A 26,434-nucleotide genomic window follows, 5' to 3' on the forward strand; every position below is an offset into this window, starting at 1 on the left:
TGAAATTATCTTTGGGTAAATGAGTTTTATGACTGGGTGAAATTTTCTTCGAATTGCTTTATTGGTTTTTAAACTATGACTAAAAACGTAAAAAGTGAAATTAACATTAAGGGGTACGAACTTTGGATCGCTCTCCTGACCAAACTATGGGGACCATATTTCCCAGATTGCGGTTACCCCCTACATTTTGAAGGTTAAAAATCCAAATATGTAAGAAAAAATATATGTTTATTCAGAGAAAGAACGTTTTTGTGTCTGATTTCGTAACTTAATTAATAGTTAGCACTAATTAATTAGCATATTTGAGGTCACCCCAGGAACCATTAAGATTAACACTTACTTCGTGAAAATCCGATCATTAGAACGAAAGTTATTCAGGGTGATATCTTTTTTTTTTGCGGACTGTACATGTAGATTTATTAATACACCTTGTGCGCCCCCTAGGAACCAAATCTAGAACCCAACACTCGAAACACTTTTGCTCTGTTACAATCGTACCCTGTTACAATTGACCTCACTCTCCCCTACACTGTTAAAAATTTCTCGAAACAAATAGCTAAGCGATAATTTTTTAAATTTTCATTTAATAAAACAAAATTTAAACGAAACAGTCAAATAACTATAAATAAGATGGTAATCAATCTATAAACTATGCGAGAAATCGCTTAGTAACTGCTTTCACTTAATACGGTTAAACAACCAGAATTTTTCATTGCACCTACTAAACCTACCTAATGAAGCCACTTAGTTCCTCGTAACTGCATACATATTATAGCCAAGATCTGCCAGTCTCATGACACAGAGGACAAGTGTTAGGGTTCCATTCTCTTAAACACATGAAGAGTTCCCAATGTCCTGCACTTTCCAATGCCCACAACCTAACCAAAAGCCTATCTATGTCAAGTTAAATTTCTTTTCTACGATTTTTAAACCATTTTAAATGTAAATGGTTAGAAAATTATTTACTTTTGTATTTATGTTTTTTAACTGTTCTAGTTATAAACGGTTTCAAAACCGTAAAGATAAAAAAAAATTCTTTACCGTAAACTTTACGGTTAATCGGAAAGACGGACTGCTGACGGTTTTTGTACCATAAACTTAGAATGAAAATTCTTCTAGTCTAAAATACCAAATGGGATTGTTTATTTATCAATTGAACATGGAATTTAATGTCACAAGAACCGAGAGTGACTGTACTGCACCAATGCCAAATATAAACTCAAATTCTTAAGTCAAAATTATTAAACAGGAGGTAGGAAAAATAAATAACCATTACTACACTAATTCAAATTGGAACGGCGCACAAGGCAACTAAAACCAAATTCAAATTATACAAACTAGTAACGATATAAAATTACTTAAAAATGATTTAAAAAAGATTTAAAAATAATGTGAAAATAATATTAAAATAAAATTGTGTGTTTACCAATGTTAATAAGTAATGATATCAAATGATGTTATAAACTTAGTCTGAAGCAAAATTAAGAGGAAAAAAAAACGCAAGACTGCATCAGCAAGATCGGATGCACTCATTGTTACTCAAAATATTAATAAAACAAGTTTTTTTTCCCGAAAATATTGAATTCAAGATAATAAAGAAAAACAAATTATCATAATCACAAATTTTATATTAATTCTGAATACCCATTCTCCCATACAGGATGAAAAAAATAAATAATCAATCAATAAGTCGGAATTGATCAACATAACGAAATCAGGCACAAAACTCAAATAAATATGCATGCACAAATAATAAAGCAAAAACAATTTTTTATGATTTTTATTATTTGTCGCTCTTCCCGGTGACTTTACGGTATACTTTTTTAAGAAAAAACACATTTTTAAATGTTTTTCTTATCAAAATACAGATAAAATCTATTCAGTGTCATTTAGCTTATTGCTCACTAGGCTAACTCATGATAAATCAAATTTATCACAATTACTCAATATTCTTTAATACTTATCTCTTTCAGAAGGCCATAAAACCAATTGCCTACAGTTAGTATTTATGTACCTATATTAGTATGTTCGATGCGTATTAAAACAGCATAAATTACATAATACTAGTTATACCTTCAAATCGTATTACTATGGGTTGGATTCCCCTTGTTATTAGGCTAATCGTGGGAGATGTTATTGTGTTTCTTCTCCAAGTAACGCGAATGAGGGTTAGTTCCATCAAAAAGACCACCACGAAGGCAAATTTCACCCAATTACTTGATCCAGGAGATCCCTTGTCTTCTGGATTGGTTTCAAAATTTCAAGAATTGAACATAAGTAATCGTAAGCCCAAAGCAATGGGAAGGCAGTTCAACAATAAAATAAAATATGAAACTGTATCATCAAAATTAATTACCATCATTGATGTTTAAAGTAGTATCACAATTTTTTACGCTTTCCCTAAACTTTCCTTACGTTTTCCTTATAGTGCATAGAGTATATATTTTTTAAATTTCCGTTGATTTTAAATTATTTGGCTTTATTGAAACAAAATCGAGGCCTTAAACAAAGTAAACAAGGGGTTTCTGTTAATTTTAAAAGTTCTAATCTGATAACGTAGCTCAACCTGATTAGCAACGTAAATTGAGCTCAACCTGACATTGAATTTACCTGACATTCAGCTCAAGCGAATCATTGAGCTTACCTGACACACAAAATTAATTAAATAGTAAAGAACGTGAAAAAAGATTATTTTCTGATTAAACAGAGATGTAAGCTAGCAAAAATCATATTACCCTTCCAATAGTTGGAAAAAAAAATTTCTCCCATTTTGTTTTTTGTTCAATAAAAGATAATCTTAAACCAACAAAGAAATTTCATTTTTCATACAACTCTCCCGTACAAACTGAGGAAACATTTTGATCGATTTATAAAATCGAGGCTAAAATTGCCCCTTGCGCTCACTGTCCAAATTTAAACTGTTCTGAAATTACAAGAGAGGCACTTAGCACACACAAAATTCTTTTGTTCTTATTATAGATTTATCTACAATAAGAACGTTCTTATTATTAATTGATTTGTTCTTATTATAGATAACCTTTGAAATCTTTAAGAGCATTTCACTTCAATAAATAAAATAAAAAACAATACAACATATTTAGGTTCAGTTCTTATATTTATTAGCATGTAGCATTTTGGAGATAGCCATTCACTTTTCAATAAGCACTTATTTCAAAATGTATAAAAAGAGATGTTATGCGTTCGTTCACTAGTGTCATGTATTTTCTCTTACAGTGGTGCCTTATGCGAAATTAACTAAGGCAACAGTCACTTCCTGTTGCCTCAAACTGAGTTGTGTTGTTGAAAGCGAGACTATATGCTATTCCTGCCGTATCCTTGGAAACCGATTCCTTTCAACATCAGACAACAAGCTGGGATAAAAGAAAGGATAAAAAAATAAAAAAAGATATTAGAGAGGACAATGTTTTCAGAGATACGAAAGCGTGAATGTATTTCATCGCGTAAGCTTGCGTTTGTTCGAGCATTTATAGTAAGTTTCATGGCAAAAAAGAAAAAATCGCTATGGCGTTTAATATTAAGATAATGAAATTGACAATATCATTGCGTTACTTTATCCTCGCATTGATAAATAAAGTGGAACATTGGTATTTCATGCAATATTTCATAACCATAAATTATTAGAATGCTAAATATACTTCTCTTATTTCGACGTAAATTAATACGAGATATTGGAAAAAGTAAGAAAAATATGTTGAATAAAACTTCTGCTGCTAAGGTTTAAATGCAATTTTAAAAATTTTAGCTATAAAACGAACCTAAATGTACATATTTTATAGATATATCGTCAATTTACATTACTTTGACTGATTGTAATATGACATTTTAAAGAACAGAATGTGCTCTTTAACCATGCAGAACTATGAAGAGCTTTTATTATTATTATTGTTTTTATTAACTTTGCTACTAGTATTATTTTTATCATATTTCTTTGAAAATAATTATTTTCCGTTATTTTTTAAACAACATATTCATTTGCTATTTTTTTTTAAAAAAAAGTTTTGCACAACTTTAAACTCTATTTTATTTTATTTTTAAAAAAAGAGGCTTATGATGTAATATATAATTAGAAACGTTAGCTGTAACCTGATTTTGAAAACTTTAAACTTTAATAATGAATATAGAATTGTGCGTTTATTATATTTAACTGCTTCCTATTAAAATTAGATTTAAGAAATAGAGTCAGGCAGAGCAATTAAAACTTCGTTTTATAAAGATTTGAAAAAATATATTTATTAAAGTTGTTTATTAAAGAACATCCATTAAATTAAACAGTTTGTAAATAAATATAATACTTTTTCTTACGTACCAAAAATTGGTAATTTTAAATTGAAAAATTCCGAATAAAAATGTTTTAAGTAATTTATGAATAAGAGTTAAGTAGTAGTGAAATACAAGCATTATACTTATGTTAAAAGTCGTAAGAATGAAGTCTTAATTATAACTATTCTATTTTAAATTTTAGTTGTAAATGTCTATGGTTGAAAGAAATAAAAAGTTTCCTGACACTTTTTAACAAAAGTTTTAAGATGCAAATTAATCTACAGTAACATCTGTAAATTTAACAAAATTTAAATTTTAGTTGTAGAATATTTTTAAAGAAAGTGTTAATATCGAAACGTTAATATTAGAAAAACTTAAACGTTAGAAAACTAAATCGCAAACATTTTTGAAAAAAGCAAGTCAAATGCACGGCCATTATAAGTTAACTCAATACCACAAGATTTATATTTAATTACATTATTAGTAATTTTTAGTTTATATCCTTCACGGTTATGACTTCGTTTTTCTTTACGGAATGAAGTTTCACTTTTAAATATTAAAAAGAAAGTTCTTTTCAAAAAATATGAAAAATGAAGTATTCAAGCAAATGATTTTTTTATGAAAAAGATCATTACTACAGAAAAAAAAATTTAAGATTTAAATAAGAAAAATTGCTGCATATTTTATAAAAGGGACTTTTACAGGGATTCAGATTTCAAAACTTGTGAAACTTTAGGGATTTGAATTTATAAAATTTTGCTATCATTTCTCTTTAAAATAGAGAAAATTATCTGTCTAGTTCAATTAGAATGCGAATTAAAGATTGGTGTAAAATTCCCCGGATAAAACTTAAATTAATGCTAAGACCTATGAATTCTGTTTTCTTCCTAATCATTTTTAATCATATTTATTTTTTCAGCTTAAAAAAATGAAAGGAAAAGGGATGGAAAAAAAATTAAAAAGATAACTGATTGAGTTTGAAATATATATATTTTAGATAAATATATATAGCAAAGGAAATTGAAAATTTTGTTTTAGATCTTAACAAACATTCTAAACAGATTTTTGTTTAGATCTTCTTAACACATATTTTGTAAAAAATTAATAAAAATAATAAGTGTAAAACTTTAATTCTTAAACATCAAATCACATTAAACCTTTAATATTTCTTTTCGAAATAATTTTTTTAAAAACTGTTAATGTAGAAACATATTTTTATCAAAAAATAAAAACATCAATTTTCAAATTTTAAAAATTTTTAAATTATTTCACAGAAAGTCTTTGAACAAATTTTATCGGGTTATTAAATAGTAAAATGACGCAAATTGATTTTTTTTTTAGAATGTTTCATGAATGTAAAAAAATATCAAAAAAAATTTCTTCGGACAAATTAAAAGATTTCAAATTGTATATATCATCTTTCTGAGAAGAATTGATTGAATTTGAAAAATAACACATGTTTGAAATGCTCAAAAACTATTTTAACATGTTCGCAATCAATTTCACGCCAGCGTAGGATTCTCCTCCTTTGACTATCACGCACTGGCGCTAGATCGACAGCGAACATGTTAAAATATGACCTATCTGTAGAAAGATTTCCATATTCTACCTATTGTAACTCCAAGTAATGCTATAGAAATTAGAATTAGAGCATAAATGTTTTTCATTATAAAACTGTGACTCCAAGTCACATTGATATTTTCATAATCAGCATAGAGAGAGATGGCTAAACATGGACAGAACTTAGACTGTTATTAAATCACATCAGTTATAAAAACAGAAAATTATAATTTTAAATAAACGTTATTCCATGCGTTATTCCATGTTCTTTAAGGGACTATTAACCTATTTTAATGAGTAATATGAGATTGTTGTAACTGTTGTGAGTTTTACACAGTTACCCATGAGTGTTAGGTTAATTTTTATCTGGCTTAGGCCAGCGCTTTTTGCTAATTATGAAAATGGCCTAAAATCTCAATTCAAAGAAATCCACAATTATATAAAAATGAAATAGGCTTGTGATCTAGTTTTTTTCAATATTTGAAAAGTGGAGTCACAGTGGCTCCGAGGATAGAGCATTCATCTGTCTCCCAATGAGGTGACCCAGGTACGAATCCCAGTGGTGGCTGGTTGATACAAATTCTGCTCCCAGCTTGCACTGACAACAATGCTGACCGGAAAATATCCTCAATGGTTGATGGATCATGGGTTAGAATCCCCGTGCCATTGGGGATAACCACGGGAGATTCTCGTGGTTTTCCTCTCCATGTAACGCAAATGCAGGTAACTTCCATCAAAAAGTCCTCCAAGAAGGCTAGTTTGTCCAAATGTTTGATCTAGGAGTTGCCTTCTCTTCTGGGGGGGGGCTCAAAATTGCAATCTACGGAGTTGAACATTGATAGTCGTTAACTCAGAAATGGGTCAGCTGTTCACTGCGGTTATAAAATAAGATTATAAAATATTTGAAAAATCACTCAACCCACTTCTTTGTTTAGACTAATGAAAATGTTTTTTTGTTAATATCTAAACCATTTCTCAATTTTAAAGTTTAGTTCATTCTTTTCAGCAAAATTTATAGTATAGTTTAAAGTTAAAGCTTTGATTTAAACTTAAAGCACGAATTTAAAATGAAATTTTTTTTCCTTGGTGATAGAGCTAAGAAAAACCTCCGCAACATTAAAAATTCAACGTTAGTTTTATATCTTAAAAGGTATTTCAAATTGGAACTTTCTCTCATGTCATGCCAAAATACAGTCGCTTGCACTTTTTTCCCCCTTTTTCATTTACATTTCCTCTCAGTCTTTTGTTCACAACAGTAATGGCCCCTAATTTAGTAACGAATAACCCCTTCTGCCTTTTCCGCAATCATAAAGCTTTTTCTTTCATTCTTATAATGCTCTGTTGAAGAAAGCAGGAGATTTAAAAGAAGATGGAATATCTCATTAAAAGGACACGAAGATCCAACTTCCTGTAAAGATGGATTATTAAGATGCTAATTACCCGATGTAGGATAGTGCTATCGCATTTCATCCTGGTATCGATTCTAAAGTGGAAATGTAGTATAAACACAAAATATTTCACATCTGAAATTAAATGAAAATATAACTTTCGATCGTGACGTTGACAAAAAAAAACAATACCTATTCACGATTATAGCTAAAGTACTTTTTAAAGATAATAAATATCTTTGACTTTATTAACAGTTTAATTCCCAATCTAATAGAGAATTCAAATTTAATTTTATTACGAACTAAAATTATATTGCAATGACGAAAAATAGTAAATTTTAAAATATTCAAATTAAATTGAGCTCGAAAATTTAAAAAAAAAAATTTATATTATTTATTTATAAATATTTTTTGAAAATATCGAATTCTTATGTTGTGAAGCATGCCTTTGGAATTGTTGGTTCCGCACTACTAGAATCATATTGCATTATAATATTGTTTGAATTTGCCAAAATCTTTATGCGGTGGTAATAAAGTTAAGCCATAGTATCGTACTTCCCTAACTTGAACTGACAATACTATGGTTCAAATTGAACTGACACGGAATTTAACACTTTATTAAATTTGCACTACAAATGTACCAGTATTATAGTTCAATATATTGAACTAAATTTTCTGGGGGTTTAATGATTCATAGAAATTCAAAATATATAAGATATGAAATATAGAGCTGTTAACGCATAACTAAATACATTAATGATAAAAATCATGATTATCTCAAAATGAGACACTTCTTGTTTGGCTCTTTTTTCAAACTTAAAGCTCAATTTTTCAAACTTAACTTAGTTTATTATTTTAATTATCTTACTAAATTATTTTACATCATATTCTAAATTATTTTATATCGTATTCTACAGCATTACACGCACCATATTATTTATTTTTTTCGATATTGCGAACTTTATTTTTAAATATATTGACTGTTATATAAATTGTGGACATGATATGGTTTTTCAATATTATTACATAGCGACATAGCTATATAGTGCAATGTCATTTTTCATTAAGAAGATATTGCAAATTTCAACATGAGATCATAGACCATTTAAAATATAATCAAAGTTTTCTAATAAATTAAATGTTTAAAGATTATGTGTTTAATACTATATTAAGGATTTCCGTTTGCATTTGACATGTTATGTTGGGTGTATATTCTGATAATCCACTCATCAGCTTCATGTTTCTTCATATATATTTTTGCCATGGCATTAAGTTATGCAGGAAAATTATACTTTCATGAGACATTTTAAATACGATGAACAAGAAATTATGCAAAAATAGTAATAGTAAGCATTCTTTACATTTTTAAACTATTGCTTTCCAGGTTAGAAGCAACTTAAGTGCACTTAAGTTGCATGAAATAACAGAAAATAAATAATCAATTCTATTCAATTCGAAATACTCATAAGAATATACGAAGTTTTGCTTTTATTGGTTAGATGAAAGCAATATTTTTATTAGTACTGTGCATAAAAAGCCTGTTTCGACTATTTCTTCGATTTTCTTGTTAAAAAATTCATATTTAGGTAAACTATTTTGCGAAGCATAAAAAGCTTAAAATATGGTTTGTATAAGTTTCATTTATTAAATGTGGCAACAAAAATGAGTACATTTTATATGAGTAAGAAAAAGCCTTAAATTAAATCATTACTATACTGAAAACTCTTAACTAATTGGTCTGAGCAGCCACAGCATGTCCTACTTGGACCTTATGATATAACAAACCTCCGTCAATTCAATTCCCTAAAACTAACCAGTACTGTAAAGATGGTGTTGACAAACATAGCAATAAGGCAGCAAGTTTTGTTTTTATCTCGTCTGATATAATACAATGAAACAGAAAAGGTAACGAAGGATAAAAGGTAAGAGAGTGACAGATATGGATAAGTAGATTTATGGATAGAAACGTACACAATCCTAACTAATATCGAAATGTCTAAGAACTCACCTAGTGTAAATATTTTGCTAAGGAATGACTGTCCATACATAAAGCTCTTAGGTCAAGAAAGTCTATGTTAAGATTATAAAAAGGATTAAATGTTCTTATTTTTTAGATTACACTGCTATTTAAATTAGAAAAACTTATTTAAGAAATATCTATATTATAGCCTGAATGCTAATGTTGTAGAACTATTTTTGACTCTCTAAAAATATTTTCAGCTATATTTCCAAATATATTTGGTTTCAGTTACGTTACGGCAACTATAAAAAATAATTCACATTCTCAAAAAGATTTTTTTCCTTGGTAAAATTTAAAACTTTATACTGTAAAAATATATAATTTAAATTTAACGCGAATTTCTACATTTCGAACAAACGTTTTTCTGGTTCCTAGGGAACATTTCGCTTAATTGAAAATTTTCTTATCTTTACTCGTTCGGAGATACAAACTTTGCCAAAGGCATTAATCTTAATGCCACGTATTGCTTACACAGTTGTCAGGTAAAAACAACATAAAAGAAGTAGGATTCCCACAGGGGACTGAACCTGGAAAACCTACTTTTCAGGCCGGCTAATTATAGTGTAATTCTGCGCACTGCCTTTGAACTAACAAAAGAAAATTGGTGAGATAAGATTAAACAAAGAAAATCATCCTTATTTATTAGGAAGCATTTTTAAAGTTAACCAACATGGCCACTTCAAATATATTATGTTGACAAATCCTCAGACAATCTCTTCTACAGAGACGAAGACAGTTTATTAAGGCATCCATTTTTAAAGAATTTTGGTTGACACTTTTTATCGGTCAGAGTGATTTGCTATAAGCATCTAAAAACCGCAGTCCTAACGCCACCAAAATTCCAATTAGCAGTCAATGCGTACTTGCTAACCGACGCTTAGGATCATGAGTAGAAATACGAAAATTGGCGATCTATCAGAAAATAATACACAGCCAGAAATAAAGCCAACCTTACTTTATTAACATCAAATTTTTAATAATCTGGCTGAAGATTTAAGGCCAGAAAGTTCGTTGGAAATTAAAGTAAGCCTAAAAACGTATATGCTAATGTTTAACGTGGTTGAAGAAAGAAAGGTTAAAAACGGAATTACTTGTCATGACATTGAATAATAATTGGTTACACACTTGTATTAAAACTAAAAATAGTTATAAGTTACATTTATTTAGTTTAGAAATATTTGCATTCACTTTTCATAAAATTAAATATAAATAAATTAATTGATTTATTGATTTAAAGAGGAAATGTAAAAGATTAAAAATGATAATAATTTATGAAATAAAGAAAATTTAAAAGCTAGAAAATATGTAATGCCTAGAATGGCATCACACTGTTTGACACGCGAATGAATTATACCTTATAATATCCCATCGTAAAACACTAGCTTCTTGAAATCAAATCATATGTTTGTTGTTTCTATTAACTTATTGGGATTATACATCGTTACAGTTTTTCAATATATAATACATTTTCAATATGCAGGGTGTTTATGAAGTCCCGGACCCATTTTGATGTTTAATAACTCATAAAATAATAAAGATAGATTAAAATTAATAACATAAATGGTTAGATAGACTCAAAAAGTTTCATGACCCTTGTCAACGAACTTCCACGTGTGCCCCCTTTGTCGCCTGGAGAATATCAAATCGATAGTCAATTTCACGTCAGGTAGCGGCAAGCATATTGGCATCCACAGAGGCTATTGCGGTTACAATTCTGGCTTTTAGGTCATCAATGTTCGACACGATCCTCCTGTAAACATTGTCCTTTATAAATCCCCAAAGAAAAAAGTCCAGCGGCGTTATATCAGGTGATCTGGGTGGCCAAGGAATTAGACCTCCTCGCCCAATCCATCCTCCTGGAAAATGGTCATTCAAAGAACTACGAACGTTGATACCCACATATACCTTCGTATTCGATGATACCTTCGTATTTCCACAACTAGAAGAGCTTCAGCCACACGTCTTTTTGCTACAAGATGGTGCACTGCCTCATTGGGGTATCATCGCTCGCAGTTCTTTGAATGACCATATTCCAGGACTTTATAAACACCCTGTATAATACATTTAAATAGCAAAAAAATTGTCAAAAATCATGTGATTTCGTGACAAAATGATTATCAAAAATAATGGAATATTACTCAAATATTGCTGAATCATCAAAAATAAAAGTTTTATTTCTGAGAATATAATTACTACATAATTATTTTATAAATATTAAATAACCTGAATTCCCTATTTAAAATTCAATTAACTTTCAGTTAATATGAACTCCTGATTAATTAAATTTAGGATTCAATTACAATTATTTTGAAATTATTAATTTCATTAACGTTAGATATCTATGCTTTGAATAGTCCCAAAAACATTTCCTAATAATTTCAAGTAGGTAAACAAAGTAACTGGGAAATAGCTATTCTTCAATTTCAACCGGAACCTCTCAGCGTATTTCATCTCACGCAACCATAACTCAGAAAACTCTATTCTGAGTTTAAATAGAGTTGACACACCAGCGCGTGGTAAATCGTAATACTAAGTGTGAAGAACATTAATTTCGATTCACCATGAGTAATGGAAGTACTTATCACCCATGAAGCCAAATCGCCTATATCCCGCCCACAAATTATCTATACATTTGAATATTTTAAGGTAGTGTGATAAATAGTGTTGTGGAGTAAGTAGGGATATTAAATATCAGGATCTGAGTAAATCGCCCCTAGCAATTCACCTCTGATGGGTAATAAGTTTGAAAGCATTACATTAATTGGAATATTATTAATAACAACACTTGGAATTATTGTGGTCTAACAGGTAACAATCATTAATTATATTTAATATTTTGAAATTAATTATGATTTAGTGATGCATAATTATTTGTATTTTTCTTAATTAATGAAATTTAATAATTGATCACGGAACAAATTATGTTATTAACACTTACAATCATAGATTACAAAAAATAACTTTGAATGATATATTACCAGTAGTTTAAAAATTAATATTTATAATAATAATTATTATTACAGTTATAGGTAATAATCATTAATTAGATGTAATTTTTCAAACTTATTAGCCTGTAAATCTATACATATAAAAAGCGGAGGAAATGAATGATCGGTTTGAGCATTCTCATTGGACGGATAAATCACATGACTTGATGCGGTTTCTTTGCATGAAAATCCAGATTTCTTTAACTGTCCTCAACATAAAATAAATATGGTAAAAATAATTTGATATGCTTTTAAGTATATTATTAATATTTTTAAATTCTGTTGTTCAAAACTAAAATTTCGAGATTAAAGGCAGTTCAATTCAGGTGAAATTTGGCTAATATTAAGTTACAATTATGAGGTTTATATAAAGGTAAGCATTGATGGAAATAATTATTTACATTTAATCACTGTGATGTCTGGGATAGCCTAGTAAGCAGGGTGCCGGACTCGCGTTTGTGAGAACAGGAGTTCGAATCCACACAACCGAAGACTCTCCATGTAGTAAAGGGAGACTGATGCACGCTGTTGGGTCACAAAGTCCTCCATGTTCCCATAACAAATCAATACCTCTGGGGGTACTGAATTGGAGATTGATCGTTCTCTGGATCAAGACAAAATTACGATCTGTGGGTGAATGAATGGATGTAAAAATGGATCCGCCCTATAAAAGGGTGTGATGTATGGTTATGGTGGGAGTCAAATTCTTGGCCATGGATGGTGCCACTGGAAAACAAGAGCAACTGCTCCCCCTCTGCCTTACTGGCTGACTACAACAACTACAGCAATCACAGTGATAAACGAAATATACATTGAACGATAACAGATCAGCATCAATTTAGAATATAAATATTTTTTATTATTAATGTTATTATTATTTTGAATTCCTGTCATAAGAAAATTGACAAAATCAGTGAGCGTTCATTTAGAAAAACCAGAAAAATGATTAAGGGAATGAAAAACAACTCTGTTTATTAGAAAAGCTAGTTGTATTTCACGCTCAAATGTACCGAATTTGTTATACCAAAGAGCAGCATTGTTTTTTATTATTTAATATTGACAGAAAAGTAGTATGTACGCCCATTTACTTACCCATAGAATTGCAAATAAAACATTTTATGGGTGAGGGTTGGTTACCTGTTCATAATCAAACAGAATAATACTCGATCGAAAAAGAGTGCCGGGAATAAAGCTCAACTGGCAAAGATTTAGTTTTGATTTAAATATTAAATTTTGGCTTAAAGGTTGATATTTAGTTTTACAATTAATGGGAATTCTAATATTTTTACTTTTATAGTAAGCTCCATTTGAAAATGTGTCTTGCCAACAATTGTAATTTAAATAATGATTACAAAACTATTTAAAAGTGAAAAACAATATTAGGAATTAACTTTTTGTCCTGTTGCTAAATAATAACTTGTAGGAAAATATCTGACGAGATTTCTTTGTAAATAAATATTAAATAGGAATTTTTAAAAAAAAAAACAAGTTTGTGGATAAAAAGGTTTATGGTAACCGAACAAAAAGTTATCCAATTGAAGGTTACCCATTTTATGCCAATAAAATCAAAAACTTCAACTCCAGAAACAAATTTATGTGAATTCAATTAGGAAAATTTTACCTTAGTTGAATAATTATTGAATAGGTTTTTGTTCAAAGCGGAAATGATAGCGTAACAATCGGAGGATCAGGGAGTATTAGCGCACAGAAACCATCTAATAAGACAAATTATTATGTTCAGTTAAAGTTTACTAATTATTTAGAAATATTTTTATTACTTATTAAAGGATATTAAGTAACTAATTACGTTGCGAACACCGACGTCCCTCTAATAAAAAGATACCCCCCCCCCGTTACCTTTGAATATTGAATATAACTTTTGAAAAATCTGATTTCCGTGTACTAGATTTAAAATGTTAGGAGGTACTAAATAATTAAGGACAACCATTGAATAAGTTACAATATGTGAAGTGAAAACATGCTTTTTCTAAATGTTTAAATTTGTAACTTTACAATCGAATAATTAAAAAATTTTAAAAAAAATTGGTTATAAAGTTTACAAGCAAAAATATTTTTTTAGAAATTGAAGTTCATGAAGGAAACTAAAAAGATTAAACAAAATTGTAAAAATAAACTATGTAATAAATGCCCTATACATAAATATAGGAATATCCAATACTGATAGTTTTACTTAAATGCAATGTAAATTACTTCTTGACGATATTTTGGGATGCAAAATGCTTTGAAGCAACAGACGTAAGAACAAAAAGTAGGGTTCAAATTGTATGTAAACCAGTTATATCATAACAAATTGCTAGTAGTTTTAATTATGATTATAAATTTTAAGCTTATTCACACTATATCAGAATTATCAAATTGAAATTGGTTTGATTAATCCCTCGAATTTATAAAGTCGGACGTTCAATTTCAATGTTCAGGCTAATTTTACAAACTTTAGGCTAGTTTTCGAAGATATGGAGCATTTCCAGCGCATTAACCGAAAACTCTATCAGAACTTCAAAAAAAAACAGTGAGTTGGCTTTACGATATTTAAATTTTGGAAATACATATTTATATGAAGTAATATGAATAGTTTGTAATGGGCTTTTTCTATCGGTTTTTCTGTAAATCGTAGAATTCGAAATAATTTTTATATTGTATTTATAAGTTATTTATTTAAATTAATTTTCATTCTTAGCATAATTTTTAACCTTTTTTAAACGAACAACAGCAAAAAATTTTAAATACAATTTTTCCACCAAAATTTAAAGACAATTTAAGATGCAAGATATTTATTATATTTGAATAAAAAATTATGCCATATACATTTCTAGCATTTTTGATGTGAAATAAATGAACACGCTAAGGAATAATAAATTCGAAATAAAAAATATTTGTTTATACCTGATGAATATGACTAAATATTACTTCAATAAATATTACTACTTAGAAATTTCAATTAAATATTTTTATTGCAGAAGCATGCCATTAAAGTAATTAATTTTATACAATTGATTTGAAGCAAATATAAAAACCACAATTAATTGCTCAAAACACTAAAACAAAAAAAAAATGACTAAAAATAAAGAAACATGTTAGAAAATACATTGTTTACTTAATATTTATTTAATCATATTAACTATATCTGGTATTACATACAGCAAGCATTAAGTCTGAACTTTAAATTCAGAAAAATTTTATTCTGAAATATATAATGTGAGGTAAATCACACTGGGAAAAAATTGTGGTAAGATTACCTTACTGTATAATAATGGCATTTCTGACTTTAAAAAAAGAAAAAAAAGCATATTTTTGGATAATAAATCCAAAATATACGATATTTAAACCATTCAGTTGGTTTAAATAAACCATTCAAGAGGTTCTCGTAGTCTTTCTCTCTATGCAACGCAAATGCGGGTTAGTTCCCTCACAAAGTCCTCCACAAAGGCAACTTTCTCCCAACACTCGATCTAGGAGTTCCCTTGTCTTCTGGATTAGATTCAAAGTTACAAGGTTACGCAGTTGAACATTAGTAGCCGTTAACCCATAAAATTGGGTCGCTGTTCAACGACGGTATTCAAAATTTCAAAAGCTCATTCATTTAATCTAAAGTACATTAATAACTTTTTATTTGTTTTAAGTATATTTTAAAACTGTAAATGTTGTATCTAATGTTATACTTTCGATATCTGTGTTTATGACCAAGCAGAATGAATGAAAAAGCTATAGATTAGTTTGAAACCATTTAAGAGTTTTAAATAAAAAGTTATAAACGCCTCTTTCAGCTCAATTAAACATCAGGAATGATCAAATTTAATTTTCAACATAAATCTTTTGTTATTGTTTAATTGCATCTCAACAGCGAAACAAATTGCGCAATTAGAACAAAAATTTAGTCATTAACTCTGATATTTAATGAACACTTCAGCCATTCAAATTCAAAATTGGCATTTTCAGCAAAATCTCCACCGTTTGATAATTTCAATAAATCATCTCTTAAAAAAATATTATAATTAAAATTCTATAATATTATAGTAACAATATTATAATAACATTAGCATAATAGCACTATTATAATTATAAATAATGAATGCAAAATACGGCTTTAATGTAATATTCACGCGGTTGTTGCTGATATAATTTCAATCAATCTTTTTTCTATCTAAAATAGATCATTAACAAAAGTCAAACTAAGTTTTTCTTGCCAGCTCTTAACATTGTTCTAAAACGGAAATATTAGGGTAAAGTCTTAATCACTGTTCTATATCATACTCATAATGTTAACTTAACCATTTGGAAAAGCTATATAAATATTAAAAGGGGAAATCTGTTGTTACTTATAATTGGGTACTTGCTACTCTATAAAAAGAACACCTCAAAAATCACAGAGTTGTGCTTTAACATTTGGTTGAGCATGACGTGTTAATAGTTACAGCTTTAAGGCTTGGTCTTATTATTACATTGAATCAATTTTTGGATCAGATTTAATTGGATATCTGCAAGCAACATCACGCGTGTGTGTTGAACCTGACTATTTGACCCCCGCATGACGTCATTTGCCACTCTCCAATCCCCAGTTCCAAAATTGAAGAATTTCATACAGGATTCAAAATTAAAGACTAGCCTCCAGAAAAAATTTATTTGTTGTCTGATGCTACTTTAACGTGATGAAATATATCTCCTGGGTAAATAAAATATCATACTATATAATATTATAAGCAAAAAAAATTTTTCTTTGTGTATTTCTTGGAAAAGTTAGTGTACTACATTAAAATGGATTAGCAAATATATAAATTTTCAGTTTCATTAAATGATAAAAATTCAAACAATTATTTGAATCGGAATTTTCTCTAAGTAGAGACTAAATAACATTCCTAGCTTTTTTTAATGCATATTATGCAAGATAATTTAATTTGCAATGTTCTAATTCTAGAAATATGAATAAGTTATTGCGTGCTTTACAACTCCTTAACAACAGGTAGTGTTTTGTATTTACTTCCTCAGCGCTATTACATTCTCTACAATAGTGCAACCTAAATTATACGCGAAGAATATTTATTGCAACGATACACCACAGGTGTTAATATTTCCATGTAAGCACTACACCGTTCTATCACCGTCATAGAATTCACAAATGGAATCATGAATAATTTCGTACAGTTCAGTTTCAGGCTTTAACTAATGATTAACGCACACGAACTTCCGAATAAATTGTTAACTTCAAACTTATTTCATATTCTACGAATTTTTCCCTAAAGACAGGCTATTAGACTACTAGAAATGAATAAACATCATTTTAAGTTCAAAGTTATGCTTATAATGTTAACCTCCAGTGAATGACTTAAGTATTTGTGAATAACATATAAAGTGAAAAGTTTATTCAAAATGAATCATTGTTCCAAATAAAGTGAAAACTTCTTATTTATTGCGATTTCTGAGATTTGATTGCCATGTAAATTTGCTTGGAAACATTTTGTTCGACTAAAGTTGCAGTTAATTATTCACGACCATGATAGATTAACTGAAAACTAATTATAAAACTACAAAGTCCGAAGTTGTTTTTAAGAGACTTAAGCAGTTTTAAACTTATTCTAAAAATAAAGAAACAAATTGAACAAAATCGCAAATTCATTTGCGATTGCAATCAAATCTCAGAAATCGTAATAAATTAATCGCAATAAAATATGAATAATGCAGGAAAAAATGTATTCTGTTTTAAAAATGTATCAAACAGAATGTATTAAAAATGTATCAAAAAATGTATTAAAAATGTATCAAACAGAAAAATATGAACTTATTTAATAATAATTATTTCTTTAACGTTTTATTTAGTACATAAAATTTAATCCGAATACTTCAATAAAATATTTATTTCGGATTAATTTGATAAGAATTACTAGGGAACCCTAAATTGCGGTTAGGAGATATTTTTTCTTAAATAATTAGCCTCAATAAGTTGCGTAGCAGTTGTAGAACACAATTCAGTGCGAATAATGAAAATAAAGAATTTTATCCAACTATTTTCTGTTGCCTAGCAACTGAGACAGATTTATTTAAAAAAATTCTCTTGGCACCACAGAATGTTCTTTAGTCAGATTGGCAGAATTGAAATGTGTGTATCCCTTTGCATCTTTCAAAAATTAAAAAGTTCTTAAAACAGTTTTTTCAATTGATTCCACATTTTCATTGGTTTATTTAAATGAAAATACGCCTATCATTTTTTCAGTATGGATTATAATATAAAATCTTGTACAATTTGACAGATGCTTCATATTATTACAATCATATGCTGTATAATATTATATTATGTTGTATAGTGTAATATTATGTTGTATATTGTAATATTATGTTGTATATTGTAATATTATGTTGTATAACATAATTTTGTCATACTGTTATTTAAATATAAATATGTCAATTAATTTTTTTACAATATGTAATTATAATATGAAATATTGTGTAATTTGGCTGATGCCTTATATTGTTATAATCTTATTCATTGTTAAGAAAATACAGATTAAATTTTTTATTAAAGTCGCAATTTATCAAACTCAATTGATTCTCAAAACTCAAATCAAGCCTTTAAATCATACCTCCTTACAAGAATATCTAATTCTATTTTCAAAAAAATTTTTTTAATCATGTTTTCAGTTCTGAAGCTTCATGAAATTTTTGTATAAATAAATCTAGATAAAAGAAAATTTTATATCGTCATTTCATGTATCATCTGAAATGCAATCTTGCACAAGTTTCATCTAGATCAGTGGTTCCCAACCTGGGGGCGATTGCCCCAAAGGGGGCGATAATCCTTAGGGGGGCGATCAGGGGGCGACGAGTACTCAAAAGATAAAAAATGCTAATAATATTAATAATAAAAGCTATTTGAGATTGAAATTGAAAATATATATGAAACCTATGGTTTTGGGGTCGACAAAGAATTACGATAGCTAAAAATTAAAAAAAATTCAAGTGCAGGATCGTTTTCGTCATACTATTTGGTATCGCAGGCGGAAATCTGATAAGTCACTTCTGAGCAATAATACTGTTTCCAGGCGTATTGATGAGATGGCCGCCGACGTTGAATCAAAACTCATCAAATTTCTGAAAGAAGGTAAATTTGCGTTGCAGATTGATGAATCAACTGTGATAGACAACAAAGCTGCTTTAGCTTACGTGAAATTCATAAATGAGAGTAAGGAGATTAACGAGGAAATGTTGTTTACAAGAACTTTTAACACTGATACAAAAGGATCGTCGATTTTTAAATTTGTCAAAGATTATTTTGAGGTAACAGAAATTCCCCTCACAAATGTAAGTGCTTGTGCAACAGATGGTGCTCCAACCATGTCTGGTTGTCATACTGGGTTTCTGGGTCACCTTAAAAAAGAAGTACCGGAAGTTATCTCACCATTCATGTGTCATTCATCGTCAACTTTTGGTTGCGAAAAATTGGTTATTTCTGGCATCAATAAAATAAAAGCTAATTCTCCTAATAACCGTTTGTTCCGAGAACTTTGCCATGAAAATTATGAAGATTTTGAATTCATGCTCCTACATACAGCTGTGAGATGGCTTTCAAAAGGAAACTGAGCTGTTTCTTCGAATTGCTGGATTCGGTTACTGAGTTTCTCGACACCACTGATTCAGTTTTAAGTGAGAGTTTGAAGCAACGTAAGTTGGAAACTGCGTACCTCACTCATAGTTTTGAAAAAATGAAGGAAATCAACGTAAAACTTCAAGGAAATAAAATGAACGTTATCAAGGCTAAGGGAATCATATCCTCATTCATCGCCAACTTTGATATCTACAAGTCAAACATTGGTCGTAAAGAGCTAATGCAATTTCCAACTCTTAAAAAGTGTTCAATGGCAGATATCGAGATTCTCGAAAATAAAATCTTAATTTTTACTGATCACCTTGATCAGTTATGGAATCAAGATTTAAAGATTTGATGAAATTAGAAATTCCGGATTGGATTTTCGATCCTTTCTCTTTTGAAGTTGTGGATAAGCTCACTTCCTCTTTGTAGACTGAGATTTTAGATTTGAAGTATGACTGTGAGGCTAAAGTCGTCTTTAAAAAATACGGTTACGAGTTAGCTTGGGTAAAGCTTATGGACACTTATCCACAATTGTGGAAACAAACTGAGCCGCTTCTCATCTCGTTCCCGTCAACATATTTAGTGGAGAGAGGATTTAGTTCTGTCTTCCAGCTGCTCACAATGCAAAGAGAAAGGTTGGACATTTGCTTCAAAGGAGATCCGCGTTTAAATCTGACGAGCATAAAACCTGACATTCAAGCTTTAACTTGAAATACACCAAGCACAGGGCAGTCATTGAAGTGGTAAAAATGTACTTTCTTCCTCTTCATTTTTTTTCTCAAATTTTAGTTGTTAACGTTTTAATTTTTTTCTTGATTACATTAAAATATGAATCTAAAAAAATATACTTTTGTTTTGATTATTCCGTTTTAAATATAATTTCTTTTTGAAAAAAAAAGATGCACAATTTTTTTTAATTAATAAAAATGACAGGATGAATGTACCTCCTTATTTGCATTACAATTTGAATTAAAATCAAATAACATAACATATTTTCAGTGTTAGGTTGCTCACAAGCATCAATGAATGGTTTTTTGAGCAAAAAGAAAAAGGGGCGATATGTGTCAGCCAACCCCAAGAGGGGGGCGATGGTCCACAAAAGGTTGGGAGCCACTGATCTAGATTGACAATGAGATATTTATGAGATCTAATTTTAAAAATTTTTCTGAGATATTATCTTTAAAATATTCTTAGAATATTTCAGAAATATTCTATAAACAGAGTTAAAATAATAGTTGTAAAAACACCGGATATTTTCAAGCTTAACAGAATTATTTCGTAAGTTTATTTTTTGTAAGATTTTAAGTTAAGTTTTGAAGTTTTAGATGTGAAGTTTTTTTAGTTTTGAAGGTAATGTTTGTAGAAAATTTTGAACACTTTTTTCCGCATTATTACATTTTTAGCTTATCTGAAACAAAAACTTTATGTTTTGTCCTGTAACGAATGAATATACACATATATTTCCTTCCAATTCTCACTCATATAAATTGACACTCGTCTTTCAGGCATCAATTCGAACCTGGGACCTTTCTGAAAAAAGACCAGCTCTCTGACCACCATACAGCCTGGTCGTCTGAATATACATATAGGCATGGAATGTTTTAATACAACTCAATAGAATAGCTCGAAAAAAATCTTTTCAATATGATATTTTATCCTCTAGTCCTCTTGCAATTTTGAACTTGACTTTGAGGATAAAAATAGACTTTTATTTAAAAAAAATTCACACAAGATAGACACGAAACTAAAGAAAATTTTAATTAGCTATTTTAAAGTCTTTAGGACTCCTTTATTTATTTAAATTTATGCTTAGCGTTTCGGCAATATTTGGAATATATTTCTTTCTCTGAGTTTCAAAGAAAGCAACGACAGTTTCGCTAAAAATATAATCTTTCGCTACCACATTTTAATTCAGTAATCCTTCGCAATAGGACAATACAACAATAAAAAAAAGTAAACACATAAAAAACATTTTAAAAAATCAAACATTAAAATTGCTCGATCAAAAAAGTGATACTGTCAAAACAAAACATTTGTTTCTTTTCAACTGCTCTGCTTCAAATACTATCAATATAAGTCCATTTATGAGTTTTCAAAACATCTAAACGCAAACCTGATCTATAATCGTTCAATACTTTACTACAAAGCACGTATAAAAACAACTATTTGTTTCAGAAGTGTTTCTTTATATATTTTTTTTTAGAAATAAAGCAGCAAAAACTGGAAACATTTGAAAACATTTCATTGTGAGGAATGGGATTTCCTGCAAAGTACTTTTCGAAGATTCTTCTTCTGCTGAAAGTCTTACTCTACAATCATCAAACGTCAAGTTCGTGACACGCTTATCGGAAACAAAAAAAGAACTAGTTCGACAAAAGCTTGAAATTTTTTAGCAAAGCAAATTTTTCTTTCTTTTATATTTGTTTTTTCATTTCCTTTCTCTTTCTTCGATTTTGATTTTTGAAAAAAATAAAGCCGATTGCAAAAGTAAACTGGAATCTCATAGTCAGTTTAACTCATATAGTGTTTTGGAAGAAAAACCCAAATGTAAAAATCATAATTGCGAAAGACGGATGAAGGTTAGTCTTTAATGACCCCTTCATATATAATTTCAAAATCCACTTCAAAAATTTACCCTCAAAGAAACGTCTATAAAATCAAGGAATTGGCCGTTAATATCAGGTCCTGTCTTAGAGATTCCCCCCCCACACACACACACACCGATCTGCTGTTATTGTAAAGAACTTGGGAAAAATTAGAAGATAGACCGTTAATTCATGCAGTCAGCTCCAGTTTTTTAAGGGGAAAAACCTACTACCAATATTTATAGCTAACTTCCACAAAATTAGTAAATTTCACCGTTAGTACATACGGTTGTCATACAATGATTTATAAATCAGTTTTGAGGTATTTACACACAGTATTGAGCCACTGGTATAAAGATCCGCGGCACAATTCCTGCCTATACCGAAAACGTCCCTCTCACACTTTCTATTTCTCTACATTGATGATTACTAGTGAAAACCAAGCAATTTTATCTATCTTTGGCAGACGCCAGCACTATAACTTTTCGCCTCATTCCACAGTTTGCTTTGATTTAACAAGCAAATCGCCAGAATCTCGAACAACGTCAAAGCCCAAACTGAAGCATAATTTTAATTTACGGTCAGTGACTATACAGTTTACGAGAAAATATTTACAGGAAGAACTTTATTTTTATGGTCACATTAGCTTTGCAAATGTTAATTTATATTTGTGGTCATTCACTGGAAACACTTTTTGCTGATGTGAAATCTTTTAGAGTTTATTCATTAGAGGGTCATAAATTCATACTTAAGCCAAGAACCATTAGTAAGAAAAGCAGGTCTGAAATCTGTTTCATTGAGGATAGAACCAAAAAGATTGGTAGGGTAATTATTAGAAACAACTCCGAATTTTATCAAACCTCCTTTCTCCTTATTTATTCGATAAATTCCAATAGTTTTTGTTTTTTTTTGTCCTAAATATTTACTATTATGACTCCTAATAAGTATACATTATTTTACTTCATATTTCACATGGAGTCTTAAAATGTATGCTTAAATAAATAATTGGGGAAGACCCTGTTTGAAATAAAATATGCGTAATATTTAAAAAGAAAATAAAGTAATTAAAGCATGCTTGAAATCCACTTTTTTTTATTAGAAGCAGCAACAGAGGAGGGAAAAAACTCCAGATTTTAATCAAATTTCTGAACTGTAAAATTGAAATAGCAAATGTAAGGCAGTGGAATAATTATTCAAGGAAACGAGGAAGAAAATCTCTTCAAAAACCAACAAAAAAGTACAAATTTCTGAAATTTCTACAGTCAATATCTCTCTCAGTAATTTTCAGAGAAAAACATTTACATTCATTTTTTTTAATTATTTCTGCTCAAATCCAAAATACTCAACATTCAAAAAGCCTCGTCAAGAACGTGTAAACAGATTTGATAGCAAAAATAACAAATTTGAGGTAGCATGGTTTAGTTTTTATTTTCTCGATAAATTTAAACATATTTGCAAAATAATTCAATGGTTCATTTATTAAACAAAAATTGTTTTTTAAGAATAAAAACACTTAAATTCTTCGCCATAATAACAATGTTTATTGGATATATTAACTTATAAGTCATTCTCATATGACAAAAAAAAATTCAATCTTGGTAATAGTAAACCTCTTTTTTCAAAATTCAAAAGCGAAATTTCAGAAAAATATCTTAGTTATCACATTTAATATAATGATTAAGACGGTTCAGTTAATTTTGTATAGAAATAATATTTAGGGAGAAAAAAAAGTAAAAATATGCAAGCTTTCAAAACAAATAAAAACATATTCAAATTTTACGATAACATAATATTAATATTTTTCAAATGAGCAATAATTTATTTTTTAAATTAAACAACCAATCTGAAATATTTTATAGTACTTAAAAGTGCACAAAATATGTTTAACTAAATATATTTAACAAAATATATTTAACTTTAAAAATGTACAAAATATTTTTACTTTCTGAAACTCACCCCAAATAGGGAATTAAATTATTAATATCATTTTCTGACGCCTCGAGTTTTCCCCCCACAATATTGTACTACTTTCACAAGTATTTATCTTCTTCCCATCAAACTTTTCTCGTTATTCAGGAAGACTGCAATGTGGGCAGATTAAAGTCGTTATCACGAATCGCTTTTGGCGATAAAACAGGAGATTAAGGTTCAAATTCTTAGAGAGAAGAAACTTTCTTTCTCTTGTGGGATAACTTTTCTTTAGTGTAACAAGATCTTGTGGTTGACTATAGACTTTTTATTGAATGACCACATTAAAAAAAACTTAAAATCCTTTAATATTATGTTATCGTAAAATGAAAAAATTCCATCACAAAAAATTCCATTCTATGAGTAAAAGTAATTCATTTTCTGTGCTGTTTATTTTTCTCTTTTTTTGTCTTCAATTAAAAAAACTTAACACAACTTAATAAGTTTCAGGATTATCAGCACAAAATCTTAATTTCAAATTAATTTCTTTTAAGCATAAAAAAATTATAACTCGGAGACATAAATTTAAAAAATGTTTTTAATCATTTTTATTTAATTTTTACAAGTAAGCTTTTGTTGGTAGAAAAAAGTTTGGTTACTTACTCCACTAGAAAAGGGTTCTTTATTTGCTCCACTTTTGAAAAACGTATAATACAAGGTCTTCGCAAAATTGAAATATAGCGGAAAAATAAAAAAAATATATTTTTATTTACTTTTTGAAAAAGACATGTAAAAAATTTAGTTTTGTATTCAACCTCCATGCAAAAACTTATACGGCAGATACCTTTTGACAAGACAATTTTTTATTACATTTCCTCTAGCAAAAAACGTGAAATAACATGCATAAATGCATAAGGAGAAATTTAATAAAGTGCTTTATCTTAGAAATATAACTTATAAAGCATTTGTTTAAATACTTTTTTTTAAATTAAGCTCATATTTCAAATGTTTTTAATTTTCTACTTGAAATGGCATGTTTACATTCAGATATTTTATTCGTTTTGCTATTAGAAGTAGAGATTTCAGATATTCGATGTTTTAAAGCAATAAAGAACCAGTGAAAAAAAACAACAAACGAAAATCATTTGAATAAACATTATTATTATTTCATATACGACTTGTTCATGGCATTTAGGTACAGATACTATTATATTAGGTGCAGATAATATTTGTTTCAATTAAACTCATATTTTAAATATTTTTAACTATCTACTAGAAATATCATGTTTATATTCAGACATTTTATTTGTTATCCTTTTTGAAGTAAAGATTTAAAACACGCATTAGTTGTTGTAAAATAATTAGGAACTAGTGAACAAACAAAACAAAAGCATTTGAAAATACAGTATTACTTCATGTACAACTCGTTCCATGATATTTGGTGCAGATAGTATTATACACTACGTTAAACCCAAAATATTAAATTAAATAAAATATTAAATAAATCCTTAAAGTAAAGAAACGTTTTCCTCTAAAATTATCTTATTAGGTAGAATTGATGGTAACTCTAGAGATTTCATGTAGCGCATTGATTTGTTGCTATCGGCAGAATTTGACTAAGACCTTATAATGAGATTAATTAATGAAAACTAGAATTCATTTACATGATTAATAGTTTCAGAAATGATCATTCTCATGAATAAATCATTTTTTTATGTTAGTTTATGCTTTCATAATAAAATATTCTCAGTTTCAATTGGCAATTTTTATTAGAATCAATTTATCTTGGCGTGAATAAGTTTAAGCTCATCAATCTATAATATAAAATAATTAAATTGCTATTGCTTTAAAATTATTTTGCTATCCTAGTTCTCACACATATGTTGAGTTTGATGAACTGTTTACTATGCTTGGCAGTATTTTTTAAAGCAAACAAAATACTAACTAGCGGCACTCAATCAGAACCGGAGTACACTGCATTTTAGAATTTCAATGGATTCGAAAATAAACTAATATAATTCTGCAATCAGAATTACGAAAAAGGTAGTTTAGTAGGGGAGAGTGGGGTCAATTGTAACAGGGTACGATTGTAACAGAGCAAAAAT

At 28.9% G+C, this 26,434-nt stretch overlaps 2 protein-coding genes across 2 annotated transcripts in view; one reads left to right on the top strand and one right to left on the bottom strand.

Moving 5' to 3' along the window:
- Window positions 1-26,434, bottom strand: part of LOC107452662 (adenylate cyclase type 2 Ac76E) — a 180,921-nt gene that overhangs the window by 105,364 nt on the left and 49,123 nt on the right. The window lies entirely within an intron of this gene.
- LOC122268723 (protein FAM200C-like) lies at window positions 19,302-20,547 on the top strand. The gene is made up of 2 exons (XM_043038797.1): window positions 19,302-19,799; window positions 20,266-20,547. Exons 1-2 carry the CDS (start codon window positions 19,302-19,304, stop codon window positions 20,545-20,547), a joined length of 780 nt encoding a protein of 259 aa, XP_042894731.1.

The sequence above is a fragment of the Parasteatoda tepidariorum genome, chromosome 1 (assembly GCF_043381705.1).
Source record: "Parasteatoda tepidariorum isolate YZ-2023 chromosome 1, CAS_Ptep_4.0, whole genome shotgun sequence".
NCBI classification, from domain to species: domain Eukaryota; kingdom Metazoa; phylum Arthropoda; class Arachnida; order Araneae; family Theridiidae; genus Parasteatoda; species Parasteatoda tepidariorum.